Source organism: Pempheris klunzingeri, chromosome 20 (genome assembly GCF_042242105.1).
Source record: "Pempheris klunzingeri isolate RE-2024b chromosome 20, fPemKlu1.hap1, whole genome shotgun sequence".
Classification (NCBI taxonomy): Eukaryota; Metazoa; Chordata; class Actinopteri; order Acropomatiformes; family Pempheridae; genus Pempheris; species Pempheris klunzingeri.
Window position 1 is genome coordinate 9,808,931 of NC_092031.1, and position 27,888 is coordinate 9,836,818.

The window sequence follows — 27,888 nt, forward strand, 5'->3', positions numbered from 1 at the left end:
GAAGTGATTAATGTAGTCACTTCAGCAAAAGTTATAAACACTTATTCACTTATTAAAAACAATGTGCAGATAATGTGCAGGGTCACATGCCTGTTAATCCAGGTTATCTAAAATAAAATAATCTAAATTAAAGTTTGTCTGAGTTTTATAAGCTCCTGTACAGCCACTGTGACAACTTTAAAAGACAAAATGTGAGAAACAGACTGCATGTTTGAAGTATATACAAAATAAGCATGAGTCTGCAGCACTGTGTGACACCCGGTCATTGTGACAGAGATTAAACTCCACAAGTTTTACAGTTTACTATAACTTCGTGAAGGTTTCACTATTTTAAAAATATGTGAGATTCTCTTGATCTTTATGAGTTTAGATGATTTACAGAAGGAGGGCGATGAATTCACACAGAGTATAAACAGAAAATCATGATTTATTTTTTTATTTATGAACCAGATGAAGACCGGAAGTATGATGATTTTGGCTTCAAAGTAATAGCTCAATAAACACGTTGATAAATAATGTACGTGTTACGTTTTAACCCTTGTGTTTTCAACACAGTCACCTAGCTGGAGTGTTATTGAAGCCTAAAGTAAATTAGTCTCTTTGTTAAGGACACTTAGACTTTGTTATGAACCCTACTACAGGAAATGTGTGATACAACGTAGCCAATGGACGCACGGATATGTTGCATCCATTGACAAATGCATAGACTTCTTCTCCTATATCCAAGGCTTTTATTTTGAAAGGCATGGCAGGAAACCACGTTTTAGAGACGCTCCTTCACAGGTGTAGTTTCCAGTGAGCCTCACTCCACTGGTGGAGCAGCGCAGCTCAGCATTACGCAGAGCATGTAGCCGAAACTCCATCAGACTGTGCCACTGAAGTTTGTGTCTGTTCTGGATCTGAGGTCATTTCTTCCTCTGGAAAAAAAAAACCAACAACATTCACAGCATTTACAACATTTAGAGCTGCTCCTCGACTCTCAACTTGCCTGGAGCTAAATGACAAGAAGGCAGCGGAGCAGAATCGCTCAGTGATACTCGGGGCACGATGGAGAGCAAAGGATTACTCCGCTGTAAGATTGTGGTGGTCGGCGATGCGCAGTGTGGCAAGACGGCTCTCCTCCACGTTTTTGCCAAAGACTCGTATCCAGAGGTAAGAGGCAGCGATTCATAAAGACACACAACACCAGAGGTGACAGGTGCGTAAAGTCCCTGAAGCCCCACGGCACGAGAAAGTCCCATGTAAAACTTAAAAACCTGCTGACATCATCTAAATTATAGGATATATTGATTATCACTCAGGTGATTTTAATCCTTTTGGTGTACTGTAAATTAGATCTGAGTGCTGCAAAGTGCTACAAAAGTGATTTCTTTAGACGGATCACATCTTTCTTCCATTATAGAATTTCTGCTTTCTTTCGTCTTTCATAATGTAATACTAGATTGAATTAGGACCCCTCCAGGCCCAGTTGGCGCACAAATCTGGCTCTGTGCGCTTTTGCGCATCACGCGCGTCAACCCGGAGAGCAGCGTGCTGTGCAGATACTGAAACATCACAAGTTTGACCGCAGCAACACACCGAATCACCATCTGTGTCTCTAGACCGTGTGTTTCTACACTGGGAGACACGAGTTAAATATAAGTATAGTGTTTTCATATGGGACTAAAAACTCTGGATGTCTAATGATATTAATCAGTATAAAATAGTTAATCTGGACTAGTTAATGTTGTGCATGTAATCAGTCTGAAGTTATCAGGTGCAATAAAGGATTCAACACTTAAACCTTATGTACGTTGCAGCTAACAGACACTGTTCACTGAGCAGTGGATAATTGAAGTTTTGAATGGATTAGCACACACACAAACAATATAATCTAATTTTTTTCATTGAATCTGTGTTGTGGTTTTGCCTGTGCTTACAGTATGTCGAAGACATGTTGAATACATTTTCAGCACATTTTCTGGCAGATATTCTATTTAAAATAACAAAGTCACTGTATAATTTACCCGAAAGATGAAGCACACGTGTGATGGACTGAAATATTCATCTTTACTTGTAGAGTTTGTTTTTGAAGTGAAACTCTTGAACTGTTTAGGATAATGAAATCAAAGCTTGGTGACCTGAATTTTCGAATTTGGAAAATTTAGGTCAAAGCTCAGAATTGGCCTAATTTACTTTCCACACACGCACACACACACACTATGTAAAGCTTCTGGTGTTCATGGGTGCGTTGAAATAATTATTTATTTCTTCCTCATCTTGATTCAAATCGAACCTCACAATGCACACAACACCCCTTTGAGCTTTGGTCTAATTTTAGCCGCACGTGTCTCGTTTCAGAACTATGTTCCCACGGTGTTTGAGAATTACACAGCCAGCTTCGAGATCGACAAACAGAGGATCGAGCTCAACATGTGGGACACCTCAGGTAAGACGCTCTTGGGGTTTGGCATCATCCATGGCTGCCATCAAAGGTGCACTGCATCATGGGCCCATGAAGAGGAAGTTGCTGTCACAGGTGCTCCAGATTGGCAGGCAGAGGAGTCCTCAGGACGTTCAGCAGCATCCAGGCTGTGGGCCAAAAACAGTAGCAACCACAGCCAGAGCGTGTCACGTTAATCTGTTGGGAGTCCTGGATGACAAACATTTTTTTTTAATAATCTAATTCTGTTTTTAGATGTGTTTTCACCATTAGCAGACTCAAAACTTCTCCGTGTTCATAGTGTGCTGACATCACTTGAGTCCTGTCATCACCTTTAGGGTTATTTTGACTGGTTAGTTTGTTTTCAACAGATGTTAAATTGGCTCTGTGACAGGATAAACACTTGTCTGTAAATGTAAACTTGTCAAGTAAATGTCACAGTGTAATCATCACTTATGAACACTGTAAACTGGCTGCATTCACGACTTTATTATATGACCAAATCCATGCCAAACGCCAGGTTGTCCTGCATTAAAAGGAGTTGGTTTTGTCATTTTGGGTTGTTTGTCCACTCGTAGTTCTGATGTGACTTTGGTGCAGCCGTTCAGAACTGTGAAGTTAACTCTAATGTGTGAGGATTGCTGCCATAATGTTGATTTTTAGGCAGGCAAAGTGAAAATTTTGCAGCTCAGAGCCATTTTGCATTTTCGAGACCACACTTGAGCAGCTGAGACTTTGTGGAGCTCAAACACTCAGATTCTTTCAGTCTCCGAATGTAAGCTGGCTTTCTCCCTTTTTTAGCCTTTGGGCCCTTTCGCATTTCATTTCCACTTAAATTACAACACCCAAAAACTCAGCCACAGAGAGCAGCTTTAATGCGCAGCGTTCCATTTACCTCCACCCATGCAGACATACAGAAAGACCAGCTAGACAAGCTGGAGATTAAGAGCTGCAGCTGCTGAGGCTGGCGTCGCCTGTTGGTTTGCAGTGGGTGAGGCCGCTCCGCTGTGTTTGAACAACACCCTCTGAAATTACTGGTTGTTTCGCGTATACACACACACACCTTTCTCTCACTGAGCTGTGCGGTGGATGGCAATTACACAAAGGGAACGCTTAAACAGTAGTTTACTCCACCACACAAAAAGATCCAGCTCATCATTCTGTGTGAAGGATGCGCCATTCATGACTTTCTAATGTCATATTAATGGCACGTCCTTGGCTACAATAGAAGCTGAACATAGTGGACATAGCACTGTAATGTGTGCACTTTTTATGAACGAGATGTAAGGTGTTTTCTGAGCAAAGCTTCGCTAAACCTTCTCCATAAATACATGGCACAAAAATCTATTTCTGTCTGAGCGTGTGCTGCTTTGAAGGAAAAATAGGTATTACTTTTTAATAAGGAATAATTTAAAAAGAGTTTATGGGAGGTTACGCACCAGCCAACTGGCAATCCAAATACTGAATTTATTAATGGCTTTTCACTGATTTATAAAGCAACAATTACTCATTTATTAGTGTTTTTTAAAACCATACTTGGAAAGTATGCTGAATTGTACAGACAGTTGCAGAGATAAGAGTAAAGAAACGACCTTGGTGGTGCCAAGTCTTGAAGGAACTGTTCACCATTTTGGAAAGCATGCTTGTTTAGCTTCTTGAGTCACGTGAGAAAATCAATGTAATAAATGTGCAATAAATGTGAAATTACTGACAGCAGCTGGTCAGCTTCACAGGAGACAAGGGGAAACAGCCTTCATAACTACTCTTACTAAGAAAAGCAAATAAGTGTATTTCCCCAAATATCAAACCATTTCTTAAGTATGATTCATTGTATTTCTGTCCAAAACCAGACTTTAAACCATTTAGATGGGTGGTTGGTAGCCAGGGGTCAGGGTACCCTCAGGGTTCCCTGAGAGGGCTCCACAGGGGTCCCCAGATAAATATAGAACATTTTCATTTCACTATTATTTCATTAGCCAGCCCAATGAGAGCGTGACTATTCTATTCACAGGTTTCACTCTCCTCACTGTTAATCCACGGCACAGACAGTTATGGAATAAGCAAATCTTATCAGACAAGGATCCCTGAGACTACATCTTATCAGATACGGGTCCGTGACCCGATGTCTATCAATTTGGGGGTCCATGATACCAAAAAGATGAGAACACCCGATTTAGATTATGACAGGTGATCCATGTCTGACCTGAGTGGGCTTCCTCTAGCTCTCTGTAAGCCGCTGAGAGGAGTTGAGTGCGTTGCCTCGCAGCGTCCCTGCAGGCTATTCTGGGTCTGTCTCAGGAGACGGGTGCACTGGCACCTATATCAGTATCACAGCATCAGTATATCAGTATTATAATACCCCTGGTACCTGCCTCTTCTTACTAATGACTGAATAGCGGGATTATAGTCACTTGGCATGCTTCCAAGGATGGTTGTGTGTATGTGTGGCTGTGTCTGTGTGCTGCTGTAGCAGTTTTTAACTTCCATTCTTACATTTGCTATTCCTCATGCAATCACAGTTATGTTTATGTACATACTTCTGCTTGTGTGTGTGATCACAGGCATGTCCAGGCAATCGTAAGAGAACGCCAGGCTAATGTTTGTTAGCATTCAGTTTGTCTGCGTACGTGGTGGTGTACACCATGACACCGTGTACAGTTTGCATGACCGCAGGTGAATCAAAGCAGTAGGAATGAGGACGTGGCTGAAATTTAAAAAATTGAACCAGCGTTACAGAAGAAAATCTGTTGTGTTTTCAGTATCACGATGGTTTAATTTGGAGTGTGAAATGACAACAGCTGGGGAGAGATGTAAAACCACAATAACGGGCTACATTCAGTGTAAAGTTTCTGAAATATATAATTAAATCACTTTAACTGAGAATGTTGGATGCAAATTGGTACTAATTGAATATCAGATTAATTCAGGCATTAAGCCTGTTAACAAAACAGATTTGTTGTAAGAGGCTTCAGTGTAACAAAGGAAGCGAATGCAGATGATAAAAGAACACAAACTCATCACAGATTGTAAGATAGAGGGGCAGAACTCCTGAGCGGTTAACTGATAAGAGGAGGGAGAGCGGGCTGAGTGGCGTTCAGTCTTAAAGAGAGGAGAGAGTGTTAGGCAAGGTGCCAGAACGAGCCTCCGAGCTGCCCTCGAATTGCGCAGAAACAAACAGTGGATTTAATTAATCAGGCACTTGCTGTGTGACCAAACACTTGCCCCCTGTCTCCTTCATTCTTCATCTCACTCCACCACCCACTGCCTCCTCAGCCTCTTCCCCCTACGCCCTGACATGCTTGTTTTCGGGCTCCCTGCCTCGTAGGTTAAACTCTTTTTCGCTTTTTTCTTTCTTCCCGCCAAACTTAATTCCCCCCTCAGTCTATTCAGGGTACATCTGTGTTAGCCTTCATTCTTCCCTCAATCTTTCCTCCATCTTCATCTCTTTCATTTTCCCTCCTTCATGCTGTGTTGCATGTGACGCTGAGTCGAGTTAAGATCAGAGCAGCGCGACTCAAGTCCAGACTCAAAGTGCATTCTTGGCCCTGGAAACAGCAGCTGACGAACCAACCTCACCTCAAGGTCAATTTTAGAAGGTGTTCTGGAGCTTTTGATCATATCACACGATCTTCCTCTGCAGAAAGAGTTTGCACAGCTGTCATAGAGTTGTAGATGTTCAAATGTCCATTTCCCTGAGCACTCCTGTTGGCTTACAGTTTGAGACTGGAAAGTCACGAGAGAGAAATCCTGCGACTGTGTTGGGCTAAACACTACAGGGCCAAAACCCCTCTTATTACTCTGCATGCATAGCATTATTTATAGCTATACTTCATATTAGTTAGCAATACTTGTAATTTCTTGTTTTATATTGTGCTCTAGTGGGGCATACAGTATGAGCAAACAAATTTGTAAATAATAAAATAACCAAATTTGCCACATGGTGAATCTGGAGCCTTCTGGCCCCTGAGAGTCTGGAGGCAGCTGTCTGCTTTTCCCTGCTGGTACTTCAGCCTTGAAGTGACTCTGCCCAGGCCTGATAATCAGACGTGCCAGACTTTTGTCAGTTCCCTTCATTATTCAGCCTGACAGTGTTCATGTTAGCCACTTCTGTTTGAGAGGTTGCCATAACTAATCAATAGCGAGGTACTTATCCGTGCTCCCAATCTTATTTACAGCTGACAGTATAAGATGGTTGTATTGTAAGCACTGGATACTTGACTACTACTACTCTAAGCCAAAAAAGTTTCCATGTTTCCTCATTTGCCTTTTCATTTTGCGGCCCACTGCCCATGTGTACGTGTTTTTGTCTTCACCCTGTCCATGCCCTCTCTCATTTTTGGTCTGCAGGGGATTTTTAGTTGCATTTTTTACTTTTGCACTAATTTTACTTTTATGTTTTTTATGTTTCTGTGCTGTGTGGTGTTGTTGTTGAACAAAAAAAACAATGTGTGTCTGAAGTCAAAAGCCTGTTGGGAAACACTTAAAAAATGAACAATATAATTTTCCATAACTAATTACTGATGTAATAAGTCAAATTCTCCTTTGTAAGAAGCTTTTCCAGTATCTTAATGTGCACTGGACCTTGTGGAGTCATCAAGAGGCAATTGTTAGCTCAAATCACCATAAAACAAAAACAAATTAGTCTCAAATTGCATTGTATTGCTGATTATGATGACACAGCAGTTGTGTGGTGAGGGATATTTGGTCTCCAAATGAATAAAAACACAAGACCCTGAGCTTAAAATCTGATCCCAGCCGACCTCGTGAGTTATAACACAGTTTTCATGTCTTGTTTTGCCTTTCTCTGCACTTTTTCCTCTTCCTATCTTTAACTTTATTCCTTATGTCCAATATCCACTCCGGCTGCCTCGCCAGTCTCTTCCTCTCTCTCCGTCTCCAGCATTTCAAGGTCAAGAGTCCCACTGTATTGGGGCACTGCCCTCTCAGCACTCTTGCACTTGATCAGCTTACCTTGCGTTTTCTTTGTCCGTCTCTCTATCCGTCTTTATGTCTCTCCTCCACTTCTCACTAAATCTTTTTCTCATTTCCTCCTCCTGAAAATCCCATGCTGCCCTCATCCTTAACTCGCTGTATCCAGGCAGCTCAGGTACCACATGTGACTCACTCCAATCCGAATTTATGTACTGTGACAAGGAAGGAAAGACTTGGCGCTGAGTCTAATTTCGCCGTTGATTGATCTGTTTCTAACTGACCATTCTGCAACGTGGCGACAAATGATCTCCATCCAGTGTGCATGTATGAGGTGATTTGTGAACTGGGTCTCTCAGGTGTTGCAGTGTGATGATCTTATTTATTTATTTTTACCAGATGCTTTCCCGCTGCATTGATTGCCCTCTCTTGGTGTTAGAATCACAGCTGTTGAGTCTTGAGCCAAAAGAAATTCACTGTTCACAAACATCTGCTCAATAATCAACCAATTTGCCAGTGTAAGGCTTAAAAAGGTCATAAATTACATTAATATATAGACTCCAGGGGTGACCTTTACATTCTTAATTAATCGTCTGGCCCCAATTATAAATATGCTCTAAAATCACTTTTTTCTAAAACCCAAAGTAATTACACATCATGTAATAATATTAAAACTGGCATTAAAACAGACTTTGTCCCGGTTCACCTTCTAACTTTATGAGTGCACATTCAAACGACTTGTCAAGCATGAAAGTATAGAGGTAGTATTACAACTTCTTCGTGCAATGCACATTGAACCATAAAAGGATTGAGTAGAAAATGTAATATGTGGGGGAAGGGAGCCAAGTGTGAGGTAATTTCTAAATGAATGAATGTAGGTGGATACGTTGTAGCTCCTATCCCCCCTCACAAGTCAAGTTTGAGCAGATTTTCACTATAGATTTGAACACAGTTGAGCATTTAGCAGCTATAGAGCCAAATGATATCTTCGGGAGTTGGCAGGCAGCAGCATTGAGCTCAAGGAGGGTGAATATTGGACTTAAATGAATCAGAAAAACCACTCCAAACTAATGCTAATGTTGTGCTGTCTGCTTGATTCGTAAATAGGCTCCTGTTTGCCATGTAATACGTTTGACTGAAGTTGATATGTGGGTGCTGTGTTTATGCCTTGTTTTAAGGAGCCAAAAAAAGCAGCTCTAAAAGGACTGTTCTAAATCAAACAGGCTTTAGCAACATAATTCACATTTTAATTGTAGGCACATAGTGGCTAATTATGCTGAATAATTAGCAACTTCCGCACAATATAACTGTTTTGCTCATGGTGCGGTAACATAGTAGCCGAGTGTGAAATTGGGGTTTGAAGTTTGTTGTCAGTTTTCACGGCTGGCTTCACAAAGAACCAGTACATTTGACTGCTGCTGCTGCAAAGAAGTGTAAGAATAGTGTGTGTGCCGGCTGATGACAAAAAGCAGTTGTTGTTGCCTGCAGCATAACTCCTCTCCAAAACACACAGGTTTCACACAGCTGAGCTTGTGAGAGTGTGAGGTAAGAGTCGATGAAACAACTGGCTCAACCTGCAGTGTCACAGCTTGAAAAAGTGAGCAACGAAGGAACGCTTTGAGGTTTGCCACCTTGAACTCTGTCCTCCAGGCAGCTTCTTGTTCAGAAGCACGTAGCCTGAATTTTTCGGCGATAGTTCCTGGAGGCCCTGACAAGTCAATAAGAGCATCTCTCCGTTTTTGCACACACACACTGACGCTCGCTTGCACACACACAATCTCTTCTCTGCTCTTTCTGTGACATATTGTGCAAATATTGCTGGCGTTGGGAGCCCTTTAAAGACCCTGTTGCATCCATCCATCCATCCATCCCAAGTCGACAGAGTCTGTGGCTGAGATTGCCTTAACAATCCATCATTCATTCATGAGCAGCTTTTATGACCCCAATTACACGTTGGCTCCTTGAAAGCACTATCCAGATGTGCCCTGAGCGTGCATCTGTGTGTGAGTGGCACCTGGCTCCATGACAGAAACGAGCAGAGAAAATAGCTTGATGTGTTGAAGCGTTTCAGAGGCTTTTTGGGTAGAAGTGCAGCTAGTGGGGGAACTGGGTTTTTAGTCCAAGTGCTGTTGGTTTTTTTCTACTAAACATGTGCAGGGGTGTGTGTGTGTGTGTTTGTGTGTAAGCGTATGAGTAAGTGCTACAGTATGAGTGGGAAAATACATAAATAGAGACAGTGAAGAGACAGATGGATATTGTGTCGGAGTGGAGTGCTGAGTTTTAAGTGCTTAGAGTCAGCCCATCAGAGAAAGCAGGCTGAGCGGGGGGCTATACGAGTGTCAGTAGGTTTTCATGGCGCGAGCCTGAGCCCCAGTCATCCAGGTCTGATTCTCTTCTGCTCATGCAGCCCATTAGAAGACTAAGGGTACATTGAAAATCAATGGCCTAGATGCGTCTCCACTCTCATTCCCAGAGGACACCCGGTCTGTCTCTCAGCCACTGGTGCATGTGTAAGTGAGCAGTCTGTCCAAAAAGAGACAGCAAGTCTGGATCAACATGCACACAGTTACACTAACTTTTAGATGTGACTTTAGTGTGAGACGCTTTAGCATTAAAAAAGATACAGACTTGTGTGATTAAACATACTTATTCCATACCAGGCAGGCGTGTGTGTGATTTACAGAGGTATTGTTTTCTGAAATGCAATCTTACAAACAATCCACAATTCAACATCTGTGTGTGAGTTTTCTGATTTTTAGCAGACAATACGCACTTAAACCAGACATGTACCACAAAACATAATACAGACTTATTAAAACATTCATCCCACATAATACACATACCATAACACGCTGGGTCAGAGGGGGTGAGGGGTTTTACTATGTCCAATATCTTTCTTTCTAAATCACACCATATATTCTGTATGGTAGTCACCACAGCTTTTTCTTATTCTTATTTTCACTATTTCATCCTCCATTTTGTCCAGTAAGATGTAGCTGTCTGTTTTAGTGACAGGTACGCAGAGGTGATAAAGGAACTGTTTATTTTCGATTCATCTTCTCAAGTTATTTGCCAAGTAAATCTGTCCAAGTCATCTTTGTATTAATCTCTTTTCAAAAACTATCATCAGTCAACATATTTTTACTGTATTCTCTGTTTTCTTCTCGTGGCCTGATAATGTTTTAAAAATGTCTACTTCACAGAAACTTGTTCCAAAAGGAATAGAGAGGATTAGGCCATGACAGAAGACAAGCGTGACAAAAAAAGACCACCTAACGACAAATGAAACTCTTCACATATGTTAACATTTGCGACGAAAAAGGGGATGTCAGCTCGAAGACTCAGCGAAACAAAATATCGAAACAGGATGACAGAAACAGGCAGTTTGAAATGTTATCCGACAATTAGACTGTCATTTGTCATGTTTTAGACGGTGGTTTTAAACCATAACGGCTCAGCTGTTACATTATGTGACGGAAAAAAGTAATTAGGTTTTGTAGTGCACTTTGTTTAGACACACAAACACACACAGAGGGCACTCAAGGGGTCTATCCATCCACTTTAGACCCTCTCTATCCCTTATCTATAATGCAAGACGTGGCTATGACCACTCTATTCAACCCCCAAGACCTCAGCCATTATCCGAGAGGGCTGGATGGTGGTGACCCTTTTTCCACTGCATTGCAATACACTGTAATTTCTATAGAACAATATTCCTGTTTCTGGTATTATGATCTTTATATTTTGGTCTTAATGAATGATTTGAAGTGATCCTACATTTTTTTGCTCTTTTTGTAGATGTCTCTTTTTTCTATTGGCTGTATGGCCTTGGAAACTCCAACTGCATCTGGCAGGTGATGTGTAAGAGCAGCCGTGCAAAAATTTTGCTTCCAATAAACAAGATATATGGATCAGAGGTTCAGTAATATTCTCTGGGTGTGAACCTCAGAATCAAGGCTGCTCACAGCAACACAAGGCTGCTCAGGCAGCATATAAAATCACAACGGGAGCTGGGGGGTCTAACGTGAAGGGGAGATGCCCAGATGTCAGTCTCTTCCCTCTGTCATTAATTTAAAGGATTCCTGCAGGATTACTGCTGATTTCAGGCAAAACTCTGCTCACTGCCAGTGCCCCCCCTCTGTGCCCAGTGAATTAGAAACATGCTCGAACATCACATAGGATTTTTCACTGAAATCCAGCCAGGTTTTCTGTTGCACGTCCTACTGTAAATTAAGCACTTAAGTCAGACTTAAGTAGCCCGATCACTCTGATGGATGCTCTGAGCTCTGATGGATAAAAGTGTGTGTGTGTGTGTGTGTGTGTGTGTGTGTGTGTGTGCGAGATATGGAAAATCAAAAATCTGTTATCAAATTGCAGACGTAGCACATTGTGTAAAGACTGTTTGCCTCATGATATTATGGGCAGTGCCAGCTTACCCTTGTCAGACTATTGTCTGGTACTCAAGCAGAGGGGTATGCATGACAACAAGTGCAGTCCACTCCTGTTGTTCAATCCATGATTCATGTGCAGCTTAAAGGGATCACACTTAACATAGAGCAGAACAGCTGACATTGTTGAGCTTCACCATTAAGTTCAGTCAAACTTTGATTTAAATGAAGCTCTTACCCTCTAGAGTTTTACTTTTATTGAGCATGCTTTTGTTTAACTGACTTTGGGAACATTTCACATTAAGTGCTACTCTTTAATGTTATGTAATCTCAATGTAAAAAGTACAACCAGCATGTTTTATCTTTTATCATAGAGCAGGATGAACACGGCAGAGGTTAAAGCGTGGAATGGATAATGACAAATGAATGAGAAATAATAATACAAAATGTTCTGCACTCACCTCTGTAATACCCCTCATGTTGATGCATGAATCAAATAAAACGAAACCTGGCAGTCAGACTCAGATGTGGCCACCATGAATTCCTCCATAAGATCAGATTGAAAATGTGATCAAAAAGTATCTTAACTAAACGTCCAATTACAATCACTGTGTCTTCATGTATGATATATAAGAGATAACCTTGATGACACTTAGGGGTCATTTTCTTTAGACTTGACAAAGCTCCTCCAGAGCCACAGCAGACATTAAACACGTCTTTTCACAGGCTGAGTAGCACTCAGTGCATAACTAGTAAACTGATCCTCATCTGTAAAATTGTTGGAGTGCCCCTTAAACTTGAAGAAACATGTTTGCTCATTACCTCAAGGAGGCCTAAAAGTCACATTGTACAAAAAAAATAGGTACATCAATTATTGAAGCATTTGCAAGAAGTCCATTAAATGATCTGATCTCTGACTTATTTGTTATGTTAAAATTACGTGAAATTTGAAGGCAGTTCTGTACAGGGAGGGAGAGAGAGCACAGTGTCTGCTCTGCAGGGTGTCTCGAAGTGTTTATGAGTGATTATCCACGCTGCTGTGTGTGTGTGTGTGTGTGTCTACTGAGTGGTCTGCATTACTGTATGATAATCATCTGAACGTACAGGCTGATTTCTCTTCTGTGATTTACCAGTCGTATTGTCCTCACATTTCACACAGCATGAATCTCTGTGGGCGGCTTCACTTATATGTTCAGGTGGTGGAAGAAAAATACAATAATAAGAGCATTAAAGTTTGGTTTTTCCTCTCTGGGTGTAATTTAGGAATTCAGACCCAGATGAAAACCTGAAAAAGGCACTATTTCTTCAGAGGGGCATGACTGGAACAAACAGGATTTTAGAATTAATGAACATTACTGTGCTGTTGGCAGACAAAAGTGTCATAAGAGAGGATTAATAATGATTTTCTCTGAAAATATCTCAAGGTGTGTTTGTGTTCCTTCTGAATCACGTGCAGCCATGAATACTGAAAGATACGACTTGCAGTCTGATTGTCTTTTATCAGTCACTTTACAGCTTTTAGCTTAACCAAAGAAATTTCCAAAAATACAACAGTAGATGTTTAATAATTAGTTTAAAAAGTTCAGACAAAATGAGAAAAAGGAGATATCTCCAGAGCATTAAAAAATCGCTAACAAGATTTACCATATTTAACATAGAATAGATAATATGCCTCCCTTCATTTCATAATTAAGAAACCTGCCCAGTGGGGCTCATTAAAGGTCGCTCATCAAGAAACTTTACTTCATAAAAAGCTTTTGTTCCTCTAAGCTGAACTTGCAGTACGGTCTGGTGTACACAGATGGGTGACAGTGAAAGAAAAACCTGAATATATGAGTGGAGAAACATAACAAATGCAGACGTTTCCATACAAATCACACTGTGTCACTGAGAGGTTTGATAGGTATGAAAATAATGCGAATCAAACGTTGTGGCCTTCACACTCTAAACGTGTGAACAAAACCGAGCAGCCATGGGAGGTTATGTAGGGATGTACTGCTCCGTTAATCTTGATTACTACTGTGGCGACTTAAGAGTGAGCGCCTGCCTGCATCCACTTGGTGCTGAATAATTATATCATATAACTTCAGAATTATATTTTGAAGTTTGATCTTAAGTTTGAACTTTTCAAGATTCTGAAAATCAAGGATCGACTCCTATTTATTTAGATTTCTCCATTGTTATAAATATATGATGCATGACTTGCTAGTCATCTTGCTGATTTACAAAGGTCTCTTTTGACCTCTTTATAATATATTTGCAGATGTATGTAGGCCCATGCAGGTAGTATACAGTATATACTTACATACAGTATAGTCACCAAACATTTTTCTCAAAAATGATAAATGTATTTCGAAATACATCAGGACATGACATTTTCTTCCTCGTTCTTTGGTGAAGTCTGTTAATTAAAGTATAACCACCAACAATTCTGGTCCATTTTGACTGGACTATGAACTGACTGTTTGGATGTCATTGGTTGTTTTAGCTTCAGTAGTTCCAGCTTCTCAGATGCGATCATCTGCTGTTTTTCTTCTGTTTCTCCTATGTGATAGTGAGCTGAATCTTTGTGTTTTAATCTGTTGGTCAGATAAGATGAGAAATGTGAATACGTCACTTTCATTTCTATAAACGTATATAGTGAAAATAATTGTTAGCTGCAGCCCCTCTCTCCAGAAAAGCAGCAATTTGAACCCATTTGCATTCCCCGGATCAGTACTCATCAGTACTTTGACTACATCTTATATGCATGTGTTCACTGTGTGCTATGATGCATCCGGTGTGTGCAAAATGAAAAGATCTCACTTCAGGGATTGTATTTTAGCGACAGGAACAGGACATGTAAACGTGGCCACTGCTGTAATGCAGCCCAGTGTCATTAAAGATGGATTACACACCAACGTTTGTGCATTTACATACATACAAACCTGTTTGCTTCATGTGTCACATTACTGTAAGAATCTTAGTGTGGGTGTCCTAAATATAAATTTAATTCAGACACATTACATGAATATTGTAGCAAGGACAAACCTCTCCAAACAGAATCTGTGAGCCAGAAGCAGTCAAAAGTCAAAAGCAGCACACAAGTGGATGACATAAAATTATGAGAGGGCATGGGCAGTACGCTCCTACTAGTGTGCTGTCACTCGCAACCAAACTGAGGAGAAAGAAAGGACAGACCGCTTTTTGTTAGCATCAAACATCAAAAGCATGACAACCCCATGTGGAGCCACAGCGTGGTGTTGCTTTTTTCCAGATTGTTGTGCGTCACTGTGCCGAACGTTGTACAGCAGCCACACATCCAACACACATTTGATGTTTGCTGTGTTCATTTGTGGAAACGTATTGCATGGCATTTCAATTTCAAGCTAGTTTTGACACTCTGTAATAACAGTTTGTTTTTTTTCGCTAAATGAGCTGTAAAACATTTTAAATGACACTCATGCTGACCATTGAGAAAGCTAAATGTGCGGTACTCCAGTGGCCGAGTGTCTTTTTGAGTTTGTTTGTGATCAGAGGGTTTTAGACAGAGACAGGTGGGCTGATGTTTCTTTATGCTGATGCTACAACAGCCGGAGTTTTCCCATGAGGGGCATCATACTACAGGTCCCAGGGAGGGTCAAAAAAAGCTCACAGATCAATACGCATTAGCAGCTGCTGGAGTGCTGAACATGGATTAGTTGGCATCATGGATTCTTGAGATTTGCAGTCTGTGTGTGTGTCCGTGTAAATTTGTGAGTCATTATCCAAGATTATGCTAACAGCAGTTTTATGAGGAATAGTGCAGCTGAAGTCATTCAAAAGCATGAGTTATTTCTTGATATTCCACATCTGAAGTATTTGATATATAAGACATATATAACACTATGATGATAATGAATGAGAAATGGTGCTTTAACCCCAGACTATTTTTCAGGACTCTTAATTCTTAATGGGATCAAAATTCTACACATTTGACATAGAGCATTAAATGAATAGTTACATATTTGGGGGAATTCAGTTATTCACTCTCTGTCCAGACATAGACGAGAATAATGACACCATTCTCATGTCTGAGCTTTAAACATGGAGCAAAAGTGAGGAGGTGATGAGCTCAGTTTAGCACAAAGGCTGGAAGCAGGGCTAAACAATAATGTCTCTTTCAGGACGTCTTAAGCTTTACAAATGTTGTACATGTTGTATCTAGTTTGTTCAATCCAACACAAACAGTAGAGCAAAAACAACAATTGTCACGCTAATAATTATTTAGTACATAGACAGGCTAGCTCTTTCCTCTGCTTTCAGTCTGTATGCTAAGCTAAGCTAATCCCCCCCCCCGGCTCCAAGTGAGCCAAAACACCAATAGCACAAACCTAAAACCAAAAACACTACAATACTCTGTAGAGATAATTCTCTGTTGATTCACGACTATGAGCAACTTCTTTCACATACAGTCAGACACGTTATTGTTAATATGAAAATATTGATTATAGCAGCTTAAATCTTCTGATACGAGAGTGGTATCGATCTGTTCATTTAGCTCCTGCGCAGAAAGCTGATGAGCATATTTCCCAAAATGTACTATGACGTGTGTATGTAACTATTCCTTTAAGAAGCATTTGTAACATCTGTACAACCTCCTGCGTGCTGTCGTGTTGACGGTCGTTGGCACAAATCAAAAGCCTGCGACAGCTTAATTTAATTAGTCTTTTATTCAAAGCCGGTTTTGGGAGGTATCTGTTTTTGGAGCCACTGATGAGAGGAGAAGGAATTGAGCGCAGAGAGACTTGGATCTCAGGAGAGTCTTGGCGCTTGTTAATTCTGCCAGGTAGAGTCGGCTGAACAAACAGCTACATTACTGCTGAAGGAGCCTAAAACTAACTGAATCCGCTGGAGGAAAGCAATCAGCTGAACTGGCTGCTAAATAAACAGCTCACGTTGTCTGGATAGGCAGCCAGTCCTAAGACAACGTAAACTGAAGAGTGGGGAGATGTTTCTGTTGATTAGACTGATCCCTTGTTACCTGCCTGCAGGGGTTTTCGTTATCTTGGTACAATGACAGTTTCAGATTGCACCACCTGATCGCCTCCCTGCACATTTCTTGTAAATCAGTCTATTTGAAAACATTCATGATCTAATTTGCCAGTTGTGTTTTTTGTCTACCTCTGTTATGTGGCCTAACTCTTCTAATGGAGAAAACATTTCCACAGTCATTATTTCTGCTTGAAAAATGTGGAACTGCGGAATAAAGTTTTGTAAATGCCTTTTTGGAATTACATTAAAGCGTAATGGAGTTTCATTATGTTATTATTCAGCACTCTTGCTCGCTCTTTTTTTACACCACATAGTTTTGGAAAAAGTTTCTGAGAAACATAATTGTTTGGACTTTGGGTTTTCTTTAACAGTGAAAAAAACTTGATGGCAAACTGGGGAACACACCACTGTTGACTCACGTCATTTATGTTGTTATTTAACCATTGCTTTCAAAAGTTGACTAAAAAGGTTCACGCACACCTTGAGTTTATTGTAGACGGTGCATAGGAGAAACTGTCCAAAAGCCGGAGAGGAGGAAAAAAAACACATGAAATGCACATCAAAAATGTCTGGGGACTGAAGCGTTGTACTTTCAATAAAGGCAAAGAAGACAGTGTGCAGTTTTCTTTTCTCCTCTCTAAACATGTCTCTCAACAAATTGGAGTAAAAATGCTCGTGTTGTACCACTCCCATGAGTAAAAATATTTCTTTCTTGCAGTAATGTGAATTATGAGAATAATATATAGTTAATTTAATCAATTTATAGGTGCCCTGTACCCTTTACTTTTCAGCCGACATTTACACCAATACCAAAATCTCAGTGCAGATGATTTATTGATCAGGCTCTACTTGTTACTGGATGATCTTTTTCCTCCTTTTTGTGATGGACAATAATCCATCAACATCCTTTCACTTTCAGTCCAGTCATCTTGGATATTCAGACAGTCGGAGACACAGCTGTAAGTGCCAGTCAGTCAGTCATATAATAAATTCAAAGAAAGATCAAATGTTTTAAATGTAGAAATTGAAAACAGCTACCTGTTATCTTATGTTAGTTGTCTCAGTATAACTCTGGGTGTGGGCAAATACATCATTGTGTTTTGCTATAGTCGGCATGAGTTCTAATGATAGCAGCTGACCAAAAGACATTACTCTGCATAGCTGTAGCCTACATAGGCCTGGTGTACTTGCAAAAGCGCTGACTAAGCGGCTCTGCAAATGACTTCTTTTACAGCGTCCCATCCTATTGCCCAGATTGGACCAGCAGTATTTCATAAATACAGTTTGCGTGGCTTCAGACGAAGATTTCTTGTTGTTTTACACAAAGGCAGAAAGACAGACTTAAAGGGATGAGCTCTTACTGTTGGAACCATATTTAATTCTGACATTAAATATGATTTCACTTTCTGGCAAACTGGCAAACAGTCACATTCAAAAAGAGATCTGCTTTTTCTGAAGTCATTAGGTTTGTAGGGGAGCAACTCAAGACTGAAGCTTTTTAACACTGCGGCTGATCACAGCTGCTGTCTGCTGCAGAGGTGGAGGTGACAGTGTGAGGCTGAGCCACAGCTGTCGCTTCGCTGTTGGAGGCCTACAGGTGGTGTATGGGTACTGATGGATACACAGCACACAACAGTGGTGGGCCGTCAGGGCCTGCAGGGCCTTCTCTGCTGGCCTAAAAAAAATAGCTGAATCACAAACTGATGTTAATTACATTTTGTCCATGACTACTTATTAAATAATTCCAAATGGTCTGTCCGCTTCCTTTCATAGCTTTTCCGATGGTTGTGCTGCTTCCAGACATGTATTTTCATATTAAAGCATTTAACCAATCACATCATTTGTTGCCAGGCAGGGTCAAAGTCACAGAAGTCTGCCTGAAGGCCTTCACAATCCGTTCTGCAGGCCCTCTAACACAAAATAAATGTCGATGAAACTGTTGCTTCAACCAATCAGATTTTGACTTGGTGTCACCAGGGCCCTCTAGCAGGCGTACGGCAACGTCACCGTATTCAGACCCGTTGATTGGATAGTCTAGACTGGATAGGATAGTGTAATAGCTGAACTGAACTGCACGGATAATCTGTACGACAGAGTAATTGAACTGTTTTTGAGGAAAAAGAGGAGGATGGATTTTGTTTACAAATAATCCAGATTTTTGGTGAGTAAAATGTTGCTATTTTCCTAAATAATATTGAAAGTTTATGAGGTTATTATTGATGTTTTTTATGTGTCGCAGCTGTAGCTGCAGTAGAAGGAGACTTGTTCACCCCTGGTTTGTTTATTCAATAAAGACATTTATTGTGGCTGCAGGAGTTATCTATCTGAGATGCGACGGCATCTTTATACTATATTTCTGCATAATAAGATGGTTTTTATAACCATAAAATAGTTATTGAGGGGTGGATCGATTCAGACGGAGCACTACTGAAGGCCTAGGTGTGAAATGCACGGTCTGCCACTGCGTCCTAATCATCCTAAAGACTTGATCTGCTCCCAGACAAGGCTAAAACACAAGGGAATTTGTGTGTGCGTGAATCAAGTATGTGTGAAACCCAGGAGCATGAATTAGTCAGAGAGACAGAGAAAAAATGATTGTGGCCTTTAGTTTGACATTTTTGACCACAGCAACACACGTGCACAAACATGTGTTTGGTTTTGGGGTCAGATTTCAGCAGCATGACATAAACTATGGGGAATGTGGCTGCTTTTTTGGGCACACACACTGTACCTGTGTATTGCCCTCCAGGTGTGTTGATGGTGTGTAATCAAAATTAAAAATGACTTCGTAGCTTAAAGAACACTATTTTTTTTTCTTGGCTTTGGCCCTCCTTTTATCAGTTATGACGCGATTTTACTCCCTGAATTAACTGCTAAAGCAAAGAGACAGGCTGTTAACAAATCCCCTTTTAACCATGTTATGTCACTCATTGGAGTATAAACACACACACTATGTGAGTCTAATAATTATTACACAAATTGAATATTGTACACTGTGTTTTACAAAGCCATGGACAATTTTATTTTTAATATCATTTTCACTTCCAACTAAACATATAATCTACTTAAATTGGGGATTTGTTTACAATTTAGACTCTTTTGTAAATTTGTGCCAGAGAGCAACAGTAGTACTGGTCAGTAAATAGTCACGGCAGATCAAAGTCGGTCAGTGTTATACAATAAAACATTTTTTTTTAAATTTTTTTTTTGCTGATAGACATTCGAACACATATCTGCATCTATCTACGCAAGCCGCTGACAATCAAGAGTGTCAAGTGTCATTCATTATGAGTTAGTCATATTTGATCGGAAACATGCATATATATACATCTACCAGTGCGGGAAAAGTCATGATTTATGGGGGGAGAGAGGTATTTTAATGAAAAACAAAAAACTTTTTGACATATTGTTGACACAAACCAAAAGTTAACTGAACAATCAATCCAGGAACATTAATTTAGTTTTTCTCCATTTTTAGTGAAAAGTTGTTAATTTGAAAATAACTGCTGTGTGAGAAATACTATGAATTGTTTTTTTTTGTGTTTTGTGTATGTGTGGAAGCGACTCTGATTCATTCGGGCTCTATAGGAATTTTCTGTCTAACGCATTTTTGTGAAGTAGCCAAAGCCCTGTGTATGGAGACAAAAGCACGTGGTGTTGGAGACAATGAGGGAAATGGAGAGGGAATGTCGTCTCCTCCGGTTAGGAATGTGTCCCCTTGCTCAGGTCACAATGCTCAATTCAGCCTGGGCCCCCAACGAAAAAACATGCCATTCTGAAATACCAGGTGACGCATTGTGTGAGCCATTCATTATATCACTGTCACACGTCTGTCTGTTGGCTTATTCAAGACTGTCAGATGCACAGACCAGGGGTTGTGGACGAGGCCACTCTATTTGTTCCCAAAGCAATGAATCACACCCACTCATAGTCATCTGCAGAGCTGTTTAGTTCATGGTAATTACATTTAATCATAGTTATTACTGCTGAAGGTGCTCTGTAATGACTCACTTTGTCATAAAGAAGTTAGCTTCTCAGAAAAGTAACTAAATTACATATAATCCACCTGGAAACATTTGTCATGTCTGTGTGTATTTTTCGCCCACAGGTTCAGCCTACTATGACAATGTGCGGCCATTAGCCTATCCTGACTCAGATGCTGTGCTCATCTGCTTTGACATCAGCCGTCCGGAAACATTGGACAGCGTCCTGAAAAAGGTCAGTATCACATTAACGAGAGTGTGAACGCGTCCTGGTTAATTGTTTTTAAGAACATGGCTGTGACAGTTTTCAAGGTACATTTTGTCTTTTATCAGTAGAGCAGGCATCAGACCAGCCTTAAAGGATTCTTAAAGGTTCTAATGTTTTCAAGTCTATCTTAATATCATTACTCATATGCCATGTGCACACTGACAGGATTATGAGTTGGCTGTTATAACTTTGATTACTTTACCGTAAGAAATAGGATACAAAATCTACAGTCCTCAAAAAAAGCATTTTTAAACCTGCAATAACTGATCTGATTTTTTGCCACCTGGTTCATGGAAACAAGATGTACATCACCTTTCTTATTTACACGTCCAGAACAACATATTCATTTATTTAGAGGTGTGTTTATGGCCACCTGATGTTCACTAGTTCAATAGTCACTCAATGTATCTGTTTTTGGTCAAGACAAACTAGTATCATTTATAGTGAGAAATCTTGATTTTCACTGCTTGCTAACATATGTGAACCGAGAACGTCGCATGTGTTGGCAGACATTCCTCCAGTCCTCACCATCACTCATCAATGACATCATCAATTCAAGACAAAACGCTAATCTTTTATGGGTCGATAAATTCTCACATCTACAGGGGGTCCACTTGAGAACTAACTTGAGCTTTGACCTTATTAGATGGCCTCGGTTTCCCTTAGTAATAGCGCTGAATGAACTGATCTCACAATGCATGCGCAGGATTCCAGAGTGACGTGTTGAAGGGTCGCTCTATTCAAAGTTCCGAGACAAAACAAAGGAACCCGTCCTTACTCTCTCTACTATAAGTGCTTTAAGTATCGCACTGTGCCATCATGTTACGTTTCCATATACTTTGACGTGCTTTTTAACGTATTTTCCATCTTCAAGTTTCTATTTTTAAATAATGCCTTCGCACATAACACATGCCATTTCTGACTTCCACTAAACCAATTATTTTCCTTTTAGATGGACTATTCATTGCTAAGCTTCAAAAATACCCCGTGATTCCTTATCACTTTCTTTTTTCCTTTCCGTATCCTCTCTTCAAATGTCCATTCAAACCTCCCATGCTAGGTTATCTGTATATCTGTCTCATCCAGCTTTACCTGAGCCCAAGAAATGACGACTCAACCTTTTGGCAACATTTCATCACCTTTTCTTTTTTTTCTTAACTTAACGTTAGTTTTAGGTTATTTGTGACAGAAATGTTGACGACTATGAAAGCTGCCATGAGGTCGTTTGTACATCCAAACTTCGAGGCTGCAACACACAGTATAGCATCTTTAACTTGTGTATAGAGTACCAGGTCTTTCATTATGAGCGCCAGAGGCTGCATAAAACTACAAGCACAATGGCAGAACATGACAGACACACACAAACTCAAATCAATCATTAATAATATTTGTGCACAACATTGGAGTCATACGCACAAGTTGGTGGTTTTAGAAAGCTTAGAAACCTGCTGGCACAGCGGTCAAATTAGCCATTAACCACAGTATTGGATAAAGTGTAATTTTACCCGATGGTGCTAGATAAAGGGTTTCATCCTGAGTGGAGCGTGAGTGTCTCTACCAATTTTCATGGCAATCTGATTCAATAGACATCACATGGTGCTCACGGTGGCGCTACAAGAAGGCTCAAGGGATCACAAAAGTCAATGAGATTCATCGTCTGGGTGCCATGAATGTCTGTACAAAATGCAGTTATAGTTGTTGTGATGTTTCAATCTGGACAAAAGTGACAGACCTGCTTAAAGACTGAAATTGCCATCCTCGGAGCAGCGGTGCTAGCTAGACATGACATCAGTGTCCCCAATGGCAGCATTTCCTGGTAGCTCTGATATGTATATTTTAAAAAGTCTATTTACCTGTGTTACACAATTATTTTCATACTGAAATGTCAGCTGAAGTTAAAAAACTCAGCCTCCATTTTCTTCCTTTGATAAACCAGACTCTTAGCTCCGACAGCTCGCGTTTTGCTCTTTATCCAGATTGAAACGCTCACCAATTCTTAACATTAACACAAACAATAAGATGCTCTTCCCATGGGTCCTTTGTGACTCAACTAAATTGCTGCAATTCACCAGTTGCATACTGTTTCGGCGGAGGAACCTACTGAAAGGCAACAGCTCACTCTGCACAACAGCACAACACGCTGGCGCCCCTAACAGCAGCGACACAGACATCCAGCAGAAAAGATCTCTTTGTAAGGGAGAACAAATGGAGCAACTGTGCAAAGTGGTTGTCTGTGCCATGGTGTGAGGAGATAATGACAGAGAGAAAGAGAACGATAGAGAGAAACGAGAACGGGAAAGAGTTTGAGTCATGTCAGTGGTCTCTAATGAGTATTGTCTGTGTGTGTGTGTCTCTCTGTCTTCGTACAGCATTTATGACCACGAGCATCACGCTGCTGTAGATAACAAAACAGCTGTATTGTTGTGTTGTTTCGGAATTTGTTTCTCATCTGTCCCACTGTGGCGACTTTTCACGTCTGAAGATTGTTAAGTCAAATTATTTCAGGATGTGATGTGATTCAAGTTTAGAATTAAGTCATCAGCATGGTCCTTTAAATCTATCAAAAAAATTTATGGAATTTGATTAACAGGGTTTTCATGTAACAGCAACATCTCACTACCAAAGATCAGCATTTGATGTCATAAAATAATTGCTGTTAATGGCTAAAGAACTTCATTGGACTAAATGGTTAATCTACATAGTCCAAGATCATAACTATGGCTGGGTATCATTATACTGGTGTCAAATTACAAAAAAGCTAATTATGATTAAATGGGAGGAAGAATCTGACCAAGTATTTAGTGACAACCATTGGTACTTTTCCATACAGGATGACACATTTTGGGCAATACTCAAAAAGTATTGAGGTTTGATACCAGACCCCAAGTAAGGCAGACAGGCAGTGTTTCAGTGTCATCTCTGGTTGAGACACCAGATGTGCTGTTTCACTGCAGTACATGCTGTACATCACTGCAGGAAGGTGAGAGGTTTAAGCACTGAGGGTCAGCAAAAAAAGATTTTCATGGGGTGTAGAGTTACTCTTTAAATGGTAATTAAAATTTGAAAAACCTGAGTGAACTTTGAAAGAAACTGATCCCAAGCTGAAGAGATTTCAGATCAGCGCTGCTTCTATTAGAAATGTAGTAGATATAGACTATGACTGCTACATCGTACGGCCAGTAATATGTGCAAACTCCTATCCACAATCGCCTGCACTGGGCTTCTTTGTTCCGCTGTTTAGTGAATAACGGCCCTGTGCACTCATATGTACTGTATTTGTCTGTTAATACACAGTGGCAGGGTGAGACGCAGGAGTTCTGTCCCAATGCCAAAGTGGTGCTGGTCGGCTGCAAGTTGGACATGAGGACAGACCTCAACGTCTTGAGAGAGCTCTCCAAACACAGACTCATTCCTGTCACCCACGAACAGGTGAGGAGTGCAGAGAAGATGTCACACATCTTTTACATTTGTTGTTCATTCTTTTCCATGAAAACACAGCCAGTGTCAATGAGCATCAACGGTGTCAAACCTATGGCTTAACAATGCAACAGTACATTTGTGCAAAGTGAAGTGTATTTATTTAATCTATTCAACATCATAATATTTGGAACATGCATGACGTATGGTTTTAAATGTACAGTCCTTTATAATTTTCCACTGCAGCAATTTTCATTTGCCTACAGTAACAATGATTTATGTTATGTACAAATATAATAGTATCATCCCAGACAAATGACGGCCATTACTTTGTTCCCTTGTGTGCATAAACAAAACTTCTGAAAATGAATTCGGAGGGTGACATTTGCTTCAGATCATAACTTCCACAAATATGGAAACACAAGGAGTATAAAGGAGCAGGGACTGAACAAAGACTGAGACAAACAGCAGGATGTGCGATAATACAATTGTTTTGTTTGTGTCTTGGAGCGATGAACAGTGGCGTGCATGAATTTTAATAGCTTATTTTCATGTAAATTTGAATTCCCACTTCTTGGCACCCTTTTGTCAACATATTAATATTTTCTCATACCTCCAACAAACCAAAGGTAACTACCTCAATTTTCTTGCCAGCAATGGAATCAAAATTGGTCCATCAAGATCTCAGATTAGCTTTTCTCCATAAAGTGATTTAGCTCCAAATTAATAGAAACCTTTGATCACACCTAGTTTTCCTGAAACTGTGATGGCAGCAATTTTTTACTTTAATACTTGTTCTTTCTGTCCCATCCACGACTTGACTAAAATCCATCATCTCATTTTTACCTTGTTTGGCTGGATGTATACTGTAGCTTTCCAATGCAGTCACCATTAAAGAACACTTAAAATAATCATCACAAAGGCACCCAAAGCATGTCTTATTTACTTTACTAATATATTTGTCCAATTTAGCTGGATCCAAACTGTGTGAAAACCATGAAATTACATCATTTTAATCACCTGTTTTTGCCAAACTGTGCGATTATAGAGTGAAAAGTCAACAAGGTGCATCTGTCTGTCTGCTGGGTTGCAAGAGAGCCCCAAAAAACACATAAGCACAGTACTCCTGTGGTCAAACAGGTGACAACAGACTTTATCAATACAGCAGAAAAAGATGGAAAATAGAGGTGCAAAATGGCTGAAGCTGTTCTTAAAAATGTAGCCATAGGGCTTTTCTTAATGGGCCCCACTGAAAGGGCTGCACTGCAAACAGCCACAAACTGGAACCTTTACATTTCAGCCACTTGACCTGCTGATGTGATCCCAGAGGGAAGTGCATTCACCAGAATGAACCACACATGAACTGTGTGACTACTGCTGTAATCGGCTTAAGGGCGTCAAAATAGAGACTTGAAGCGTTGGAACGTTTCCATTAATGCAAAAATAATACAGCCTCCCTGGTAGCGCAACTCGAGCCTTTCATATTTTTCACAGAAGAGGATTAAATTTACCACATCCTGCTGCCAGATACTCCTTCACTATGGAATATCTCGTAACTGAGATGACTGAACACCTACGCAGTTACTGTCACAGTGCTGATGTTGACGTATCCAAGTGATGACACACTCCAAAAAGAAAGAATGAAATAAAGTGAGAAACTCAAAGATATTCAGAAAGCATCATTGTCAAAGTTTTCCATGTCAGACCTAAAGGAGAACTGCTTAAATCAATACAAAATCTAGATCCCCATTTTTTTTTCAATTAGCCAAGCACAGAGTCAGTGTCTTTGGAGATCAGGTGAGAAAAATGAAAACAAGATGCACAGGTTCAACCAGTCTAGATTTAAGATGGTGCAAACCACTACTGGGAATAAACTGAGCTTTTATGCTCAAGTTTTACAGTAGCACAGATAGGTCTTGAATATTTCATAGTTGTGTGGAGGATCTTAGCTCTCTGTACACCACCCCAGCTAGCTATCATGCCTCTGAGAGCATAGCCTTTTATTAAGTGGGGAGTCTTTACCGTACATGTACATGCCCAGTGATCCGATATCCACAAAAGGGTGAGGTAAGGATAATCTCACAGCATGCAACAACTGCTGACAATGATAAACTTCTAGAGAGTGTTGCAATGTTCACTGTTTGCACTCATAGGATTGTATGACTTTAAAGATACAAGTGTAATTTCCGATTGAATTACAAGAGACAAAAAAGCATATTTTTCACCGCATGGCCTCTCTGCCTTCCTCACACACATACACACAATTTGTTTGCCATAGCTTTAAGTACTGGCTCTCAGCAGCTCTCTAGATGAGTCAGCTGCTTTTGAACTACAAACAGACACAAACTGAAGCATATGGCTGGATAACTATTTGAATTTCAGTTGTGGAGTCACAACTGAAAACTGAGAAGGTAGCCATACAGTACCGTACAGTCCAGTCCTGGCATGGATGCTAAGCAATGTACTGCTGTGGACGGTGGGTAGAAGAAAAACATATTTTAGTCAAACAAAAGGCCAACCTAAAAAAAAAAAAATCAATATCAGTTTAATTGTATGGCATGTTAAGAATATTTGCATTGTCTTATATTGTCAGACATTGTCAGACAGCCTTTTCTTCACTGTCTTTAAAACCACCAGACTCCATTGACAAAAACAGTAATTTTGTAACTGCTCAACACAGGAGTTGCTATTCTACCGCTGCCTTGATCAGCGAACTAACATGTTAGTCCAGCAACTTCCTGTCCTGCACCTGAAAAGTGGAGCATTTAGCAGCTGAAGAGCCAGATATTTCTCTCAGGAGTTGGTGGAGACCAAAAATTGAGCTAAGAAGAAAAGATAAAATACTGGACATACAGTCATTATGCGTCCATGGCTACAAATGAATGTTAATTTTGCAAATTGTCTGCTAATTGTGTTAACGGGTAACGCTGTTAAGAACTGTAGACGGTCATAATTTCTCAGCCTTCAACTCGCCAAAAAATCAATTACTGCGGGTTTAAGTCTTCAGTTTATTATTCATCGCCTTAACATTGCAATATTCTGTACTTTTCTGTGTTTCTAGGGCAGTCATTTGGCGAGACAGATTGGTGCTGTGGCCTACACAGAGTGCACCTCAAAGTATTCTGAGAACAGCGTCCGTGATGTTTTCCACGTCACTACCCTGTCGTCTGTGTCCCGCATCCACCGGCCTCAACTCAAACGTGCTGGCTCACGTCGCGGCCTCAAGCGGGTCTCCCAGCAGCCGCCCCGGACTGAGATTCACGAGCACCCACCTGCCATTAGAAAGGACCGGGCCAAAAGCTGCGTTCTCATGTAGGACCAGAGTCTACCAGCAACCCGACCAGTGTGCGCTGATGGACATGAAACCATACTGCACATGAACTTAATTTATTGGTGAATTCTTGTCAGATCTTTGCACTGCATAAAGGACAATATGATAAAAACAACAATGAATGCTATCCTGTGGAG

The 27,888-nt window shown here is 40.4% G+C and overlaps 1 protein-coding gene across 1 annotated transcript; it reads left to right on the top strand.

Moving 5' to 3' along the window:
- The first annotated feature begins 910 nt into the window (after window positions 1-910).
- Window positions 911-27,736, top strand: LOC139219663 (rho-related GTP-binding protein RhoN-like). The gene is made up of 5 exons (XM_070851596.1): window positions 911-1,152; window positions 2,341-2,428; window positions 20,861-20,970; window positions 24,298-24,432; window positions 27,482-27,736. Exons 1-5 carry the CDS (start codon window positions 1,048-1,050, stop codon window positions 27,734-27,736), a joined length of 693 nt encoding a protein of 230 aa, XP_070707697.1. The 5' UTR covers window positions 911-1,047.
- Window positions 27,737-27,888: the final 152 nt, after the last annotated feature.